Raw genomic sequence first — 16,826 nt, 5'->3', positions numbered from 1 at the left:
TTATATTTTCAAGAAGATACTTGCAAATTTATTTTTCTATGTTGCAGGTAATATATACACCAAGACAATGCTTTTCAGTGTTTGATCTCCATCTAAGTGTTCAGGGTTTTTGGTGTCATGATATCCATAATAATAAAGGCATAATATGCTAATTAGATCAGATGTCCTTCCAGATGACCTTCTGGGCCAAGCTGGGGCTACAACAAAAGCCCGGGTTCCGGGTGCCAGAGGAAAGCTGGTGCCAGCACCCGGGAAGGAAGGCCTCCTCTTGCACGAATTTCATGCATGGGGCCTCTAGTATTTAATACATTTGCAAATCCTGACAATTGTAATTGAGGAGCAATTTTTGTATAAGTGACATGGGTTCATGCTGATAGGTGAGGAAGGAATAAGTGAGAAGTGAAGGAATTGGTCAGCATTAATGAAAATATGGCCTTCATTTGGGATAATATATATAGATTTTATAGGTCATGAAATTTAGCATTTCTATTGTATTTTGATCACATTATGCTTTTATACAAATGAAAGGTGGTTTTGTTTTATGCAAACATTAGCAACTAGATATTAGTTAATGAAAATAAGACTTTTTAATTGGGAATTTTTTAAAAAGTAGTATTAAAATTGTGATGGAGAAAATTGTTTGTATAGACAATTTAAGAAAAATAGGGTCAATAAAAATGGGTTGGTTTTCCACCAGAGTTTGGCATAGGTACTTAGCTGCTTACCCAACTTCTTAGGTATAAGAGTCCAGACATATGTTTTCCTCTCTCCAGCCTGAATAACCTCACTGTCATTGTTTTTAGGGGTGCTGATATATGCCTCAAAATTCTCAGATTCTTCCAGTTGAACAGAAATCTAAAAAAAAAAAAGTCATGAGGGTGACATGCTAAATGCTTTGCTAATATTATTCCTCTTCCCAACTTGAGAAAATTCTGCTTTACCTATTTTAAGTTAGCGGAGATAAAACATACCAAATGACTCCTCTTACACAAAGATAAAAAAGTCAGAACACACATCACTATGATTGGCATTCTCAAAGCAGCATTTAAATCACTGCTGTGAATGAAAGCAGTTGTTTTCGTTTGAGGACTATGGAAACAAGGAATACCCTTATAGCACCATTTTGCATTGGAGAATGAAAAGAATGTGGCCATATTCCAGGAAAACATTAAGTACTTTTTTTTGCCCTTGTTAGATTTGGTCTCCAGAGCAAAGGGAACAACTGACCTCTGCACATGTATTCAGGTAGCTGAAGACATTGACAACCACATCAGATTCTTCGTTTCGAACCACTGAAAAGGGTAGGGCCACTTCAACGAAGAAAGGTTGAGAGGCTTCCAGAGCAATTGTCGACGAAATGCCAAACCCTGCATCACCATTCACACAGAAGCCATTTGCCTCCCATCGAGTTATAGTATCAGGGATGCGGAATGAAACATTTGCTGAACCTGAGGAACTACAAGGACAGATTATTACCAAAATGAGATTTTTGTCTAAACTGGGACCTAAAAATCAGCCCAGAGCAAGCAAAAATGAATAAATAAATAAACAAACAAATAAATAAATAAATAAGCAAGCAAGCATTAACGAAGGGTTACAAATGAGTTATAGCTGTATTTCTCTGAACTTTAACCTTAAAAAGGTCACATTCCTTTAAACAAGGAATTGTGTTTTTTTTCCTTTATTAAATTGAGGCATGTTACATCTGTATGCATGAAATTAAATGAAAAAAATGCTGAAGAAAAAAAATGTAGTCAGCACATACAAATGAATAGTATTAGATAATTTTACAGATGTGGTATTGCTTTATATACCCAGAAATAATGTTTAATAAATAATAACAAAAAGAAAATAGAAATAAAGACACATCAGAAAGAGAATTGTTGAAAGCTCACTCGACACTGACGAGGTCCCATATCCATGTCTCTGGAAAGTTCGTTCTTACTGTTTCTGTTATAGCCCATTCCACAGGGCCTAAGTCCTCATTCGAGACTTCACCAGGTAAAAGAAAAGAGAAATGCTTTATTTTGGAAGAATGAAAATACGTGTTTCAATGACACACACCTATAAGCTACGTCTTTAACCATGTATGCTCAGTATGAAGCAGTATAAGAATTTGCTCCTGAGGCTCATTGTCAATAAACATGTATCTCAATCTAGGTATCAGCATTTTGATGTTCATATCTCTCCCATTATTAACAACAAATAGTCAGCCTACATCAGTGATGGCGAACCTATGACACGCGTGTCAGAGGTGACATGCAAACTCATTTTTTTGGTTGATTTTTCTTTGTTAAATGGCATTTAAATATATAAAATAAATATCAAAAATATGTCTTTGTTTTACTATGGTTGCAAATATAAAAAAATTTCTATATGTGACATGGCACCAGAGTTAAGTTAGGGTTTTTCAAAATGCTGACACGCCGAGCTCAAAAGGTTCGCCATCACTGTTCTAGGGCCTCTTGAACTCAGCAAGTCTATCCTTGTATAAAGTTGTCAGGCCTTTCATTTTTCTCAAGTGGTGTTTCTGATATCCATCTTCAGGATCAACCCCACTTAAATTACTAGTCTAATCCTCAATGGTAGGCCAGAGGGATTTAAAAGATGTTACTCAAGTGTTTTCAGATCTGAAATACAACTTTGATTTGGGTTCTATTCTGATGACCTTCTTTCATTTTGCTTCCCTGATGAAATTTCTGTATTGGAAATCTACCTAAGTGCCTTATTCATCTAAGATTATGACTGAGTTTTGTGCTTCCAGGTCTTCCACTGGTAAATGGACTAGTATTTGAACACACTGCTCTGATGCCATCTGTTTGGTTATCTGGGAATCAAAATATCCTCTGCCTTGAATTCTGTGAATTATGGTCTATACATAATAAGGATATAATGCCCCATAAGGATCCCTCATTCTCTTGTATCATACTCACTTATAATGACTGTCCTTCCATATCACTACACATTACCTGCTCCTATACTCTTCTGATATTGTGTTCTCCCAATAAAAATAAACTTCCCCTAATGTTTGAAGCCAGTTCTTCCTTTTAACCCAAACCATTCCCATCCTGCATTATTCTGCCTATTTTGCTGATGTCTAATTGTAGCCAAAAAACTTTCATAATTCACAAGTAAAATTCTATTTTTTATAATTTTATCCCAAATACTCCTTTGGCCATCTCCCAAACACAGAATTCTAGATTACTCACATGCAATTTTAGGTGGGGGGGCACTGTACATCGGTTCACATAGGGGTCCAATTAGCAATGATCTCTCGGAGAATGGCCTCCACTCTACTGAACATATTTCTGGCTTCCGATAATGGAGATTGGTAAAGGCTTTCAGACCCATGGACTTCAAGTAAACAAACAACAAAAGAGAAGTTGTGCATTTCCTTCACACAACACCTAAAACAGGTCCATCAGCTACATTATAGTGTTAAATATACAGATTTCCTCTCCTAGCAAAGGTCTCAGATGTTAGAAATTAAATCACTTGTATTTAACGTATGAAAAATACCTAATTTGAATAAAAAATGATAGTCTGATTTATCCACCACTTATTATGTGCTAGAATTTTGCTAAGTATTTAACATCATTTTTCACTTAATTTTAAGGGAAAAATACGAACAGCACTACTATGATCTTAATCAATATCAAACATATACACGCCGAAACCGGTTTGGCTCAGTGGATAGAGCGTCGGCCTGCGGACTAAAAGGTCCCAGGTTCGATTCCGGTCAAGGGCATGTACCTTGGTTGCGGGCATATCCCCAGTGGGAGATGTGCAGGAGGCAGCTGATCGATGTTTCTCTCTCATCGATGTTTCTAACTCTCTATCTCTCTCCCTTCCTCTCTGTAAAAGATCAATAAAATATATTTAAAAAAAAAAAAAACATATACACACTCACACACATATACAATGTATAGTTAGTAATTTGAAGATCTGGGTCTTAAACTAAAGTCTGTCTGATTCGATGCCCTTTTTCCTTTATATCTGTGACTTCAATGATAAAGATCCTTTCATGGGGTCTCAGCATATCTAATTGGTAGCCCAGACAATATTCTAGACTCTTTATTTGACTATTTCTGCATAAGGTTTACCACAACAAATTGAAGACTATCTCATTACTTCAAACAAGAGGTTTTATATTTTTAGCTGCCACTTAATTTATTTTCAACAAAAGAATCAACAGAAATGAATGTCTCTTTTTTGTAAGACAACTTTTGAGTATTCTTTAAGCAGATTACTTATCCCTATCTCAAAGAATAGGAAAAAACTACATAAAACGTAGATATGCAATATGAGCATTAAAATTGAAATAAAATAAATAAAAAAGCTTTAAATGTTCTTACCCTGATAATATCATAGGTGTCTCCATCTTCATAGTTGCCTGCAGGTATGTAATACAAACCATTGTAAAACATATCCTTCTGAGGAATGCAAGGGTCTTGCTTGCTATCGTCAAGGTTGAGACCATGATGGAAATAACCATAGAGTTCTATATTTGGAAGCAGGTTATACACCTATGGAAAAAAATCACATGGTTTTCAATGATTTTAAGCACTCATTTTATTTCTATAAAATTGGAAAATTTGTGCCATAACCATTTATTGTGGTTTTGTTTTTTAAAAAATATTGAATCTATTTAATCCAACACTTTTGGGTCATTCTTCCACCAATTATCAAGAACTGGAAAAAAATGAATTACAACAAAACTGCTGTAAGATAAAAGAGATATAAACTCTAAATTATTAGGAGCTTAAGAAAAAAAATAGACTGAAAGAAAATGTTAAAAAGTAGCATAGGAAAAAAAGAGAATAAAGATGAGAGAAAGAATGAATTAAAACAGGTCATAGGCAAAGTGGTTGAATTGAAAAGCAGGTAGAGATGAAGCATATTTATAAAGTTTTAGTAGAAGGGGGAAAGAAACAATGGAAAAATTAAAATTTAGAATTATAATTCAAGATGAATTCTGGAAATAAAAGATCTATGTTTACACATTGTATGGGTCACTGTGTACTTAGGAAAATTTCCCCCAAACAATAAATTCTGACAGGTATTTTACTAAAACTATTTTAAAATTTAAAATTTAAAGGAAAACCAGCCCTCAAGGCCTTCAGGCAAAAAAGATTAAATAACTTACAAGGTCAAATGAGTTAGATTTATGTCAGAAGTCTTAAAAGCAATATTCAAAGCAAGGCAATAGGGGAGTGGCATTTTTAAGATACTGAAAGGAAGCAGAAACCTAGAACTTAATATACAGATAACCTGCCCTTCTCATAACAAAACTTTAGTAAAACACTTTTACATTAAAAAAATTATACAGTTGATGTCTTGATTCATGGTTATTAGATATTGTTATTAATTATTTTTTATAGATTTTTATTTGAAACTAGATTTACTATAGAATGTTAAAGGCAAAATACAAAATTGCATTTTTTCAACAAGATCTTATTTGTGAAATATATACGTATGCCTCTCTCACAGGAGCACACCTATACTTTACCCTTCCCCTTCTTTTTCCACTCAGCTGAGTTATCTTTGCCTTTCCCTTTCCTAAGCTCCAAGGGCCCTTCTTTTGCCTCTGTAACTTGTTTTCTAAGCCGTCACTGCTCAGCTGGCTTACTGTCACATCTGTTACTTTCTAAATAAGCTTTCACTTATACTAATAATTTGAATTAAATAAATAAAAATTACAACAAAAATGTACATATGTCTAACTTTTACAATTATGAGTGATTTTTAAAACATCTTCTCTTTTATCCTTTTATTTTGCACATTTTCTACAATACACTGGTGCTACGGTCTGAATGTTTGTGTCTTCTCAAAATGCGTATGTTGAAATCCTAATGCCCAATGTGATGGTATGAGGAGGTAGGACCTTTAGGAGGTGGTTAGGTCATGAAGGCAGAGCCTCAAGAATGATATTAATGCCCTTATAAAAGGTCCTCAAGAAATATCCCTTATTCCTTCCACCAAGACACAAGGAGAAGTCTACCACCAGGAAGAGACACTGCCTCTCTCACAGGAGCACATAATCACAATAGATTATGACTCTAAATCTTTTTTATGTGTTCATTTATTTGTTTCTGAGGGTTTTTTTTTAATGGTGTACATGCTAAGCAGACAATTTTTTGCCTCTGTTAAATAATAGAAATAGCTTGTGCTCGCATCCCAGTCTGTGATTTGTAAGCTACCCAGTCTGTGGTAGCCCAAATGCTACAGCAGCCCAACTGGAGTAGGACAATAGACATAATTTTAATAATACATTTTTGAAATTATTAAATTAGTTTTCAGCATGATCATAAATTCCTAAAACAAAAATAAAATTGAAACAGATTCAAAGATACAGAGAACAGACTGATAGATGCCAGAGGGGAGTGGATTTGGGGGACTGGGTGAAAAAGGTGAAGGGATTAAAAAGTACAAATTGGTAGCTACAAAATAGTCACAGGATGTGAAGTGCAGCATAGGAAATATAGTAAAAATTATTGTAATAACTGTGTATGGTGCCAGGTGGTACTAGGAATAATGGGAGGACCACTTTTTAAAGCATATGACTGTCTAACACTATGCTGTACACCTGAAACTAAAACAAAATAATATCAGAGGTAAGGTACAATAAAAAATAAGGTTAAAAAATTTCCATATTTATATGTACTTGTGTTAAAAACAAAGGGAAAATATACAACAGTTAACTGAAACAAATTGGTGTGAAATTCTGGGATTGCTGATCTGAAAATGCTTATGAAAATATAAGATAAATCAATAGATTATGACTTTACATTGTAGCCAAGCATATCTATTTTTCTATTGATTTTTAGAAAGAGTGGAAAGGAGGGGAAGAGACACACAGAGAGAAAAATTGATGCGAGAAAGAGACATCAATTGGTTGCCTCGGACCCTGGCCAGGGCTGGAGATCAAGCCTGCAAGCTAGGAACGAGCATCCATTGACTGGAATCAAACCCGGGGACTCTTCAGTTCTGGGGTGGATGCTCTATCCACCGAGCCAAACCCGCTAGGGAGCCAAACATATCTTTCAACACAGAGATTTAACTCTACGTTTCCACATACATATAATTACATCTATTACCTCTTTTCAAAATCACATTGTTATATGATCCCTAGCCTGTTATAACTATCTACTGAATTCTGTATTGTTTTAAGTGCTGGGTCTGACGAGAGAAATAATTAAGTATATAATCCATGAAGGAATAAAGGAAGAGAATATTTGATTTTTCAACATGTTCCATCTCAAAAATACCATCTGAAGGGTTAGACTTGCAGGAGTTTAGACAAAAGTTGGGGAATCAGAGAGCTCACACTTTCAGCTGACAGCTCTTGTTCCGATTTCAGTAGAAGGACGCTTTTATCCAAAGCCCGGAGTGCGCAGAAGGAGTCAGGGGCTGCTTCTAGGTAGAGGCTGATGTTGGAGCCGGGGAGTCCCTGCTCCTCAGAGAAGTTGATGCTAACCTGAAGGTGAGGAAGAAAAGAATGAGAGTAGGATAACTTTATATGAATATAATTTGCATAGTCTCAGTTTTTTTCCAAATACATCTTTATAGATTTCTGTACCTATATTTTTCCGGCCTACTATCACCCTCACTTCCCCTCCAGGGACATCCTCCCATCGTCTCAGGATTGACATTGCTGCCAAAATTTATTCATTCTGTTTGGCGATTCTATTATCCCCTGATAATTTAATTACACCAACATTTATTGTGCGAGTCCCCTGTAAAGTTAATAGGAGTGAGATGACAGGGAGAAAAGTGCTCACCCCTCTCACCCAGGACCAGTAAGAAATAGAAAAAAAAATCACCTTGTTTTTAAAGCATTTCTCAACCTGGAATTTGACAGTGTCAGCCACAATTTCCCCGCTGGGGTGAAGGGTGTAGACGAGCATGATGGCCACAGGAGCCAGATCAGCGCTGATGTTGATGGGGAACGAGAACTGTCCATTCCAGGCTGTGTGAATAGGAGATGTCATCAACGGGTGCAGTGCCAGAAGGCTCCTGGCTCACTGGGTACACTTACATAAAAGGGAACGGCGTATGGATAGAAAGAGCAAATTGGGCTTTACTCTAAAGACAAATGAATTAAATAATGGAAACTCTATATACAAAGATCAACACTGACTAATTGAGTCAATAATGAGATTTAGGTTTGGGGCGTCACTTTTCTATAATGTACTTAATAACCTGGCAATAATAGAAACTGGCTGAAATCTCCTTCATCAAATATTTAATAATTTACTTTGGACCACACTAACTAGTGCCCGCCATTCACAAATGGTAATGTTAAGCACTCTTCTAACCTAACCTTTTGACTCTAGCACTATAACATGTTCTTAAAAATAAAGAAAAATGAAGGTGGAGTACATATTTAAAAAATGTATTGTAAACACCTTTGTCTCTGATTTCTGTTTGTCCACTGAGCAAGATAGCCCCTTTTGCCATCATCTGTGAAGCAAAAAGAAAACACAATAGCTGAAATCATATTATTTAATATATCATAAAATTATTAAATAATCAACAATCTAGTGATAATTCTATAATTCTGAACAATCTAGTGATGTATCTGGAGGATAGGATATTTTCCATGAACAAATAGTAAAAATGGACTTTGCAAAACTTGGAAAAGAACAGAGAAAGTCACTAAAATTTATTGAGAGTATATTATGTGCTAGAAACTTGTTAAATAGTATGCAGTGCACTGAGTAAGAGTTGTATAAAGCTCTGAAATTGTCTAGCCTGCCTGGCTTTGAATAAGCCAAGTCATTTCAATTCCTTGCCTCTGTTATTTTATTTGTAAAATTGAGCTACTCAGAAGGGTGATTAATGAGTTAACACATGTAAAGCCCTCCTAACACTGTCTGACACAAACTACTGGCCCTAGTAGATGTCTTACTATTTCCAATTACAAATATACAGCAGAGGCAGCTAAGGCTTAGGAAGTTTAAACAATTTGTCCAAAATCAGCCAACTTGCATGAAAACTAGGAGAGGGTGGAGGATTTTAATTAGGAGTTGTAATTTCCAAGCCTGTAGCTTTTCACCTTTCAATATGCCTTCTAGAGACAAAATGAATAAATATAGGGACAGAACAAAAAGGGCTAATTTCTTTGAATATTTATCAAAATCAGCTTTCCACTTAGTCTCTGGTGTCTGCCTAATATTTTACTCTCACAAAGGGGCATAACTACTTACTTGATGTGAGTTAATAATTAAATTCTGAAAATAGCAGATTCAGAAATAAGTTTTTCAACCTTAGGGAAATTGCCTGAATCTTTTTTATGTTTGATTATTTGCTTCTGAGGGTTTTTTTTAATGGTGCCAATAGCATTCACCAGCAAAGTGAGGCGGGGTTGGCCTCCTCAGACTGGCATGCATGACTGAGGGACACGTTCATGCTAAGCAGACAGGCAAGATCCAAGAATCCACCAGCCAAGACTTACCAAATAAAAGAAGTTTATATTTGACTCTTCCCTGTATGCTTCACTGTTTAGGGAGTAATGCACATTAACAATCTTTTGTTGATTGCATCTAAGCTGCTTTGGTTCAGGAACAATCTTCAGGAAGCTGTTGGTTCGGGAGTAAAAGCGTGGGACTGATATACGGGCATCCAAATACTCAGGCGTCAACCATGTGGGAACATAGCAGTTCTTCGGATGAACAAATGTGGCCTGATAAGAGAAAAGAGAGCAAAGGATCTTAGCGCTATCTTTCAAGGACAGTAATTAATACCAAATGAAAGACTTCTGATCCCTTCAAAGCAGAGAGAAACCTCAGCTTGTGGCTGACTTTAAACATTAAGTTATTGGAAATTAAAATAACATAAGCACTCTCCTCTTTCTGTATACAAAACATGACCATAATTGTATGTCTGTTTCAATAGGCTTACAATGAAATATTTATTTTTACTTTGTAATTGAAGTCAGAGATGAGCCTTAAGGTCCTGTGTCTTTCAGTTATACTTAAACACTGATAAATTGTTTAATTGTGAAATTCTGTTTAAGAAGCAGAAAAAGATAAATCATAGTGTCAAGACTCCTAATCTATGCATAAAATGATCAAAGGAGAGGAGTCAAATAATTTTCATGAGCTATTTCTAGTTTCTCAGAGGAAAATAGGTTGTTATAGAATCCTATATAACTGTGGTTCTCAACCTGTGGGTCGCCAACCTGTGGGTCCCGACCCCTTTGGGGGTCTAACAACCCTTTCACAGGGGTTGCCTAAGACCATCGAAAAACACATATATAATTACATATTGTTTTTGTGATTAATCACTATGCTTTAATTATGTTCAATTTGTAACAATGAAAATACATCCTGCATATCAGATATTTACATTACAATTCATAACAGTAGCAAAATTACAGTTATGAAGTAGAAACTAAAATAATTCTATGGTAGGAGGTCACCACAACATGAAGAACTGTATTAAAGGGTCGTGGTATTAGGAAGGTTGAGAACCACTGCTATATAATAAAAGCCTAATATGCTAAGTGTCTGATTGTTTGTTTGACTGTTCGACCAACCTTTTGACCAGTAGCTATGATGCCCACTGACCACCAGAGGGAAGATACTACAACCAGTAGGTTAGCTTGCTGCTGGGGTCTGGCCGATAGGGACTGGGAGAGATGGCCTGGACACGCCCTGGAGCCCTCCCATGGTTCCTCCCCAGCTGGCCGGCCCCAATTGGCCCCAATTGGGACTGGGTGACTAGGTGAGACTAGACGGACACACCCTGCATGAATCCATGTACCAGGCCTCTAGTTTATAAAAATTATGAGCTGTTATTATCTCATCTTCTTGAATAAGTATTCTCATCTATTATCTAATGAACAAGCAAATATATAAAATACCCTAAATTTTGAAACTCTGTTAAAATACATTCTCAATATAAGTTATCTTTTAAGAGATTCCTAACGTTCAAAATTCCTAACATTGGAATCCTCTGTGGGATCTTGTCTACTCTTTGAAGTCTTACTTTCAGGTTGAACTCTGGATCAAATATATCTGAAGTGTCAATGGATAACTGAGCTTCACCATTCTCGTCTGTGGTGTAATTTCCTATAAATTTGTCATTGAGCTCCAATTGCAATAGTTTGTTCACCATCGGGACATTATTAGGACCAGAAAATTTAAGCTGTACAAAAAAAAAAGAGAGAGAGAGAGAAGCATTGATTTTTAAAATTCAAAATGTCACATCTCTACTGAGAAGAAATGTTCTATTCACAAATGTAATCATTTATTGTAACTTTCTTAAATTCTAACGGATGTTCCATTAAGTAAATATATAATATGGAAACAGCTATATTTTTATCTATCATTTTCTTTTAGCCTAGGACTTTTTCCAGTATGTCAGATGTAGTAATGTTGCAATGTGTTATGAAAGTAGGAAAAACATGTGCAGAAAATTTCAAAGGGCAACCTATGATCCAAGAAAGTGAAATGAGAACATATATGTTTTTAGTCAAACCTACTGTGCCAAAAAAAGGAATTCCTCTTCTATAGAAAGGGTCCGTGTTCTCAAAGTTCACTGTCCCAAGAAATGAAGTGATAGAAACAGGAGCTTTTTCACTGATCTGCACACCTATAACAAATGAAAAATACTGTTAAGGAAGATGAATCATTTGATGTGCAATCTTATGAATTTCTCACTAACTTTTGCACTTGTGATGATCCCAGTTGTATTAGATCAGAGATTGATAAACTTCTCTTGTAAAGGATCTGACAGTAATTATTTTAAGCTTTTGGACCACACGGTCTCTGTCACAACTGCTCAACTTTGTGGTTGTAGCTCTTAAGCAAGGCAAACAAACTATTCCAAGTTGAGCGTAGCATTTACATAATACTTTTATTTTAAATATTATTAGAAAAACCTTATTCAGAAACAACCCTCAAGTTGACCTATTAACAAATGTACTCCACTTTACTCTATTGAGCAATTAATGATCTGTAGTTGATGAGTATTACTAACTCAATAAATTTCTTTCTGGTAAGCTGCATATGTCCTCAGGTTACCAATAAAATACAACCATTACCTGTCCCGGTTTCTGTCACAGTTACAGTGATATCAAATAACATGGAAAATCCAGAACGGTAGAGTTGGAAGACTTTTGTATTTACAACTTGAGAAACACAACCATTTTCCAACTGAAAAATAAAGAGAAGATGCAAAGAAAAAGTTAGGAATCCAAAAGTCTTTAAAGAATATGGAATTTCAGCACAGATACTTATCTCCCTCCACCACCCAATGGCTCCATCTCACAAACTTGTTGAAATGACCACAGAATTACCAAAGATGGGGGAAGGTAGTTTTCATCACCAATTAAAACAAAGTAAGGAGCTATTGTATATTTCACAGATGTCAGGGTTATTCTCCTGGAAACAATGTGGAAGGGGACAAGTTAAAAAATATTCTGGTAGACAAAATAGGAAGAGGGATAGATACATGGAACAGACTGACAGATCTCAGAGGGGAATGGGGTAGAGGGGAGATTGGATAAAAGAAGGTGAAGAATTAGTCAAAGAACATATATGCATAGCCTATGGACACTGACAACAGTGTGGTGAAGGCTGGCAGGGTGGAGGGAGGAAGTGGGGGAGAGTGGGTAGGGAGGGGGGAGAGCGGTGAGTGAGGTGGGCAAAGAGGAGAAAAATGGGGGACATTTTTAATAGTGTCAACAATAACAAATTTTGAAAAGATAAGCATAAAACTGAATGATATTTAAAAAAATGAACTTCAAATCTAAAGTAATAAATGCAGATACTCTGAATTGCAGATGTTTGCAAATGACCTTTTTTTTCATAAGAACAATTCTAGGTTGCATGGGGAATACTATGAAGGATTCATTTATTTAAAGGATAATTAATGATTCTCCAAAGAAAGATCAGGGAGGTCACCTAGACAAAATATTATTACTCAAGGGAGCCAATACAGCTTTCAATTCTAAAAATGTATTATTCTATAGGTGGGTAACAATTTACATAGCCTAGAGAATAAGATACTATTGTTAAACGTATTTTCTTTCTCATTCTTTACCTTACCTACCTGCAACCTCTATTATTCACAAGATGAAAAGTGTTATATCCCTTTTATAAATGAAATCAGAGAAAGAATAATAATAAATTGAACTTTTTTGAAATAAAGATTATGAACTGTACCTGCACAATAAAATGTTCACAAATTTCATTGTTGTCTCTTTCACAATCTCCAAAGGAAAAATATTCTCTGCACACCTTGATTTGGGCTTTTCCTTGCACAGGTTGGCCAAAGGTGTACCTAGTAGGAGAAGGTGTATTGGTAATTATTAATGAACAAAACCATGGTAATATTTTATGGTCTTCTTCAGAAATTACATATGAAATCTCTAAACTATGACTACTTCAATGACCATATTCTATTAGGAATTCTCACTTCTTGGTGCTATCATCCCCACAGAATTTAGGTTAAATTAGGTATTTGATCAGGCAGCAGGATTCAGCTGCTTTTTAAATAAAATTCAAGGTAATGTAGACTCTAAAATATCAGTGAATAGGATTTAATGATTAAGTTTAGTCTTTAAAATTATATTTTAATCTGATAGAAATATAAAAATTGTTTGCATCACTTTTTTTTCTTTAGCAGAAAATATATCCCTAAACTAAATATGCTTTGACCAAAAGTATAGTGTCTTTAAGGGGTGGGGTTAAATACATATCTCATTTTCTACTAAAACACACAAAAAACATCAATACAAGTTCTTTAAAAGCTTAACCAAAGACAAATACAGTTAATTTGAGTTTTGTTTTGATTTTGTTAGTTGAGAATTAGGTCCACTAAGATTCTGAAACACAGATAACAAATGTGAAATTAGCATACGGCAAAACTCAATGTAATAAAATTGATCAATTAGAATATATTTTTCTAATTGGTGGATCTAGTATATATTCAGTGTGTACATTATGATATCTTATTCATTTTTCTCAGGGACCCTGAGATGTAGGTATATTAACTCATTTTATAGATTAATATACTGAGATCAAGTAACACTTTCCCACATTATAACTGATGAGATTAAAATTCAAAATCAGATCTTCCTCAATCTACAGTCCATTTTCTTTCCATTCCACTAATTTATTTCTCTCTATTTAAAAATCCTTAATGCTTCTGAGATTCTGACTCAATTCAAATAATTAAAATCCTCTGTCAGACCCTGTCAGCATGACTCAGTGGTTGAGCGTCAACCTATGAACCAGGAGGATTCAATTCTGTGGTCAGGGCACATGTCCAGGTTGCAGGCTTGATCTTCAGTGTGGAACTTGCAGGAGGCAGCCAATCAATGATTCTCTCCCATCATTGATGTTTCTATCTCTCTCTCTTTCTCTCCATCACTCTCTGAAATCAATAAGAACTATTTTTAAAAAATCCCCTGTCAGCTCTAAATATTAGTTACATGTGAGAAGCAAGGTTAAGTTATACCTGAAATATCTTATTTCTTCTTACTGTCTTTTATTTATGAAGTACAATTCTTATTGTAGTGCTAGTGGCCTGGTGCACAGATTTATGCCCATTGAAAGGAAATCAATTAGAAGAAATAACAGCACGATATAACAACAACAAAGACATGATATAAAAACAACATTGATAAAAACAATGACTGATAAACTGATTAAACTTATTCTAATATCTCCTTGTATATCACATTAAGAGTAAAAATATTTTCAGAGTGCTTGACTAATTTCCCTTGTGATGAAGTATTTACAATTTTGTCACACTCTCTTCGAACTCTAGAAAAAGCGAGATATAACTGATCATGTCTGAAAATTGGTTCAGGTAGGAATATTCCTACTCTGTCTAGATTGGCACCAGTGAGAGCTTTATATGTATTGTGCATGCGCAAGTCAACGTTTATTTTTAAATTCCCAGTGTGCATCATATGTACCGGCTGGCCGGCTGGCTGTCCGGTTGGACAGGTGGATAGTTGGTCACTTAGCCATATATATATATATATATATATATATATATATATATATATATATATTTTTAACATATGTCCTTGAAATATGTAGTTTAAATTTTCATACAGGTCAAAATAAACATTCTCTCTTTGATTTTGACTTAAAAGCTTTTGCTGGATATTACTTCAGTTTACTAATATGTCTGTGAGCAAGTTTTCTTCCTTCTTAAAAATGCAACTTATCTCTGAAGTTTTTGACTAAAATAATCTAATTTCCTTTTTTTTTTCTTTATTGGTTCCAAGCTTAGTCCCAGAGAATACTAAAGAAACAATGCACAGACACAGTTATACAACTTGAGGTAAGCAACTGACTCACTGATGTTAACTTCCAGACATAGCCTGCCCTGAAATAACCTTGTAGCATGCACAGCTCCTATCTCAATTGCCTGGTCCTGTTGCAGGATACTATTATTGCTAATACTAAAGAACTATTTAATGTCAAATCTAAGTAGAATATAACATTAAAGAAGTTTCAAAATGTTCCAATTCCATATCAATATTTAGCTTAGCAAGTCTTTTATGTAGGTGATACTTGATAAATATGTTGGTTCTTCTGGTATGTGTTATTAGCATGCCATTGGGCAGATAAATTATAGTTGTTAATCCCACTGACAATTTTGGTTTTGTGTAGAGTTTTTAAGTGAAGCCAACTTAGGTTCCTGGATTTCTTCAAGCTTAAGTTAATTATCCTGTTATCTTTTAACACAGATAGTCTATGATCTCTTATATATTACATTTATGAAATTCTGGCATATGTTCAGCTACTCTTTTTGAAACTCAAAAAGTATTATGTTTCTTTTTCTAGAGTCCAATGAACATTTTAAATAATATAAAAAAGCTAAATACTTTTTTCAAGATTCTTTGTGGCATCCACGAGCACTACCCTAACTTGTTTATTAGCTAGTTAATAAACTAGTATTTACCCAATGTATCTTTAATATACTGCTTAAAATATTCAAAGGCAAGTAATTTTCATGTCATCAATTAAACAGTGTTTAAATATGTGGAAATATTAATATTTGAAATTTTGTTACATAAAGTACAACAGAGTTTTTGGTTAAGAGAGTAGTTCTGAAGTCAGATAACGTAGGTCTAAACCCAAGTTCTGCCATCAAAAAAGCTCCATTAATCTTGATAAGTTATTTCAATTCTCTGTGACTTATAATCTTTCAATATAAAATAAAAATGATAATAGCGTCTATCTCATAGCATGGTGGTAAGAATATAATAAATGCAATGCTTAGCACAGTAATTGGCACTCACTAAATATTATCTATTTTTAATTATTTTTTAGAAATTTGAGAAAATACATTACACTTTTTAAAAAGGTAAATATCATTAGAAATAATTTTCCAAAAGTAAAATAAAAATTTTTCACATCACATAGAAATCTTTTTTACATTAAAATTATTTAAATTAACTCAAATAAATTGATAAAGTGCCTTCTTTTTCACCAGGACATTTCAAAAGTTTATGTTCTTTTTTAAAAACATTGAAAACTCCCAAGATAATGAAGATTCAATGAGACAGGCAGTGTTGGAATTGTACATTGGCACAATATATTGAGAGCATTATGGTAATCAAAAGACTAAAAGAATGTTGCACATTTCATTTTGGTAATTCCTATTTTTGAAATATTTCTTAAGTAATTTTTAGTTCAGAAGTTACTTCTTATACACTTACTGATATACACAAAGACATATGTTATAATACTATTTATTATTAGAAAAAACAAATGGAACAGCCTACATGTTATATAATAAAAGTGGTTAAGTAAATTTGGTATAGCCATAGAGACATTTATGTAGCAAGAAACTAG

At 34.5% G+C, this 16,826-nt stretch overlaps 1 protein-coding gene across 1 annotated transcript in view; it reads right to left on the bottom strand.

The window, feature by feature from the left end:
- Positions 1-16,826, bottom strand: part of LOC139007351 (ovostatin homolog 2-like) — a 35,786-nt gene that overhangs the window by 14,287 nt on the left and 4,673 nt on the right. Inside the window, exons 8-20 of the mRNA XM_070410706.1 lie at positions 13,173-13,290; positions 12,050-12,161; positions 11,489-11,598; positions 10,993-11,151; positions 9,458-9,685; positions 8,409-8,463; positions 7,824-7,969; positions 7,328-7,477; positions 4,356-4,526; positions 3,210-3,354; positions 1,896-1,992; positions 1,228-1,456; positions 726-855 (exon numbers count right to left, since the gene is read on the bottom strand). Coding sequence (XP_070266807.1) covers positions 726-855; positions 1,228-1,456; positions 1,896-1,992; positions 3,210-3,354; positions 4,356-4,526; positions 7,328-7,477; positions 7,824-7,969; positions 8,409-8,463; positions 9,458-9,685; positions 10,993-11,151; positions 11,489-11,598; positions 12,050-12,161; positions 13,173-13,290 — 1,850 coding nt within the window. The remainder of the gene's footprint in view (positions 1-725; positions 856-1,227; positions 1,457-1,895; positions 1,993-3,209; positions 3,355-4,355; positions 4,527-7,327; positions 7,478-7,823; positions 7,970-8,408; positions 8,464-9,457; positions 9,686-10,992; positions 11,152-11,488; positions 11,599-12,049; positions 12,162-13,172; positions 13,291-16,826) is intronic.

Source organism: Myotis yumanensis, unplaced genomic scaffold, assembly GCF_028538775.1.
Source record: "Myotis yumanensis isolate MYYU_CA2020_CCGP unplaced genomic scaffold, mMyoYum1.0.hap1 SCAF_3, whole genome shotgun sequence".
In the NCBI taxonomy this organism is placed as follows: domain Eukaryota; kingdom Metazoa; phylum Chordata; class Mammalia; order Chiroptera; family Vespertilionidae; genus Myotis; species Myotis yumanensis.
This window is presented reverse-complemented; position numbering and strand designations above follow the sequence as displayed.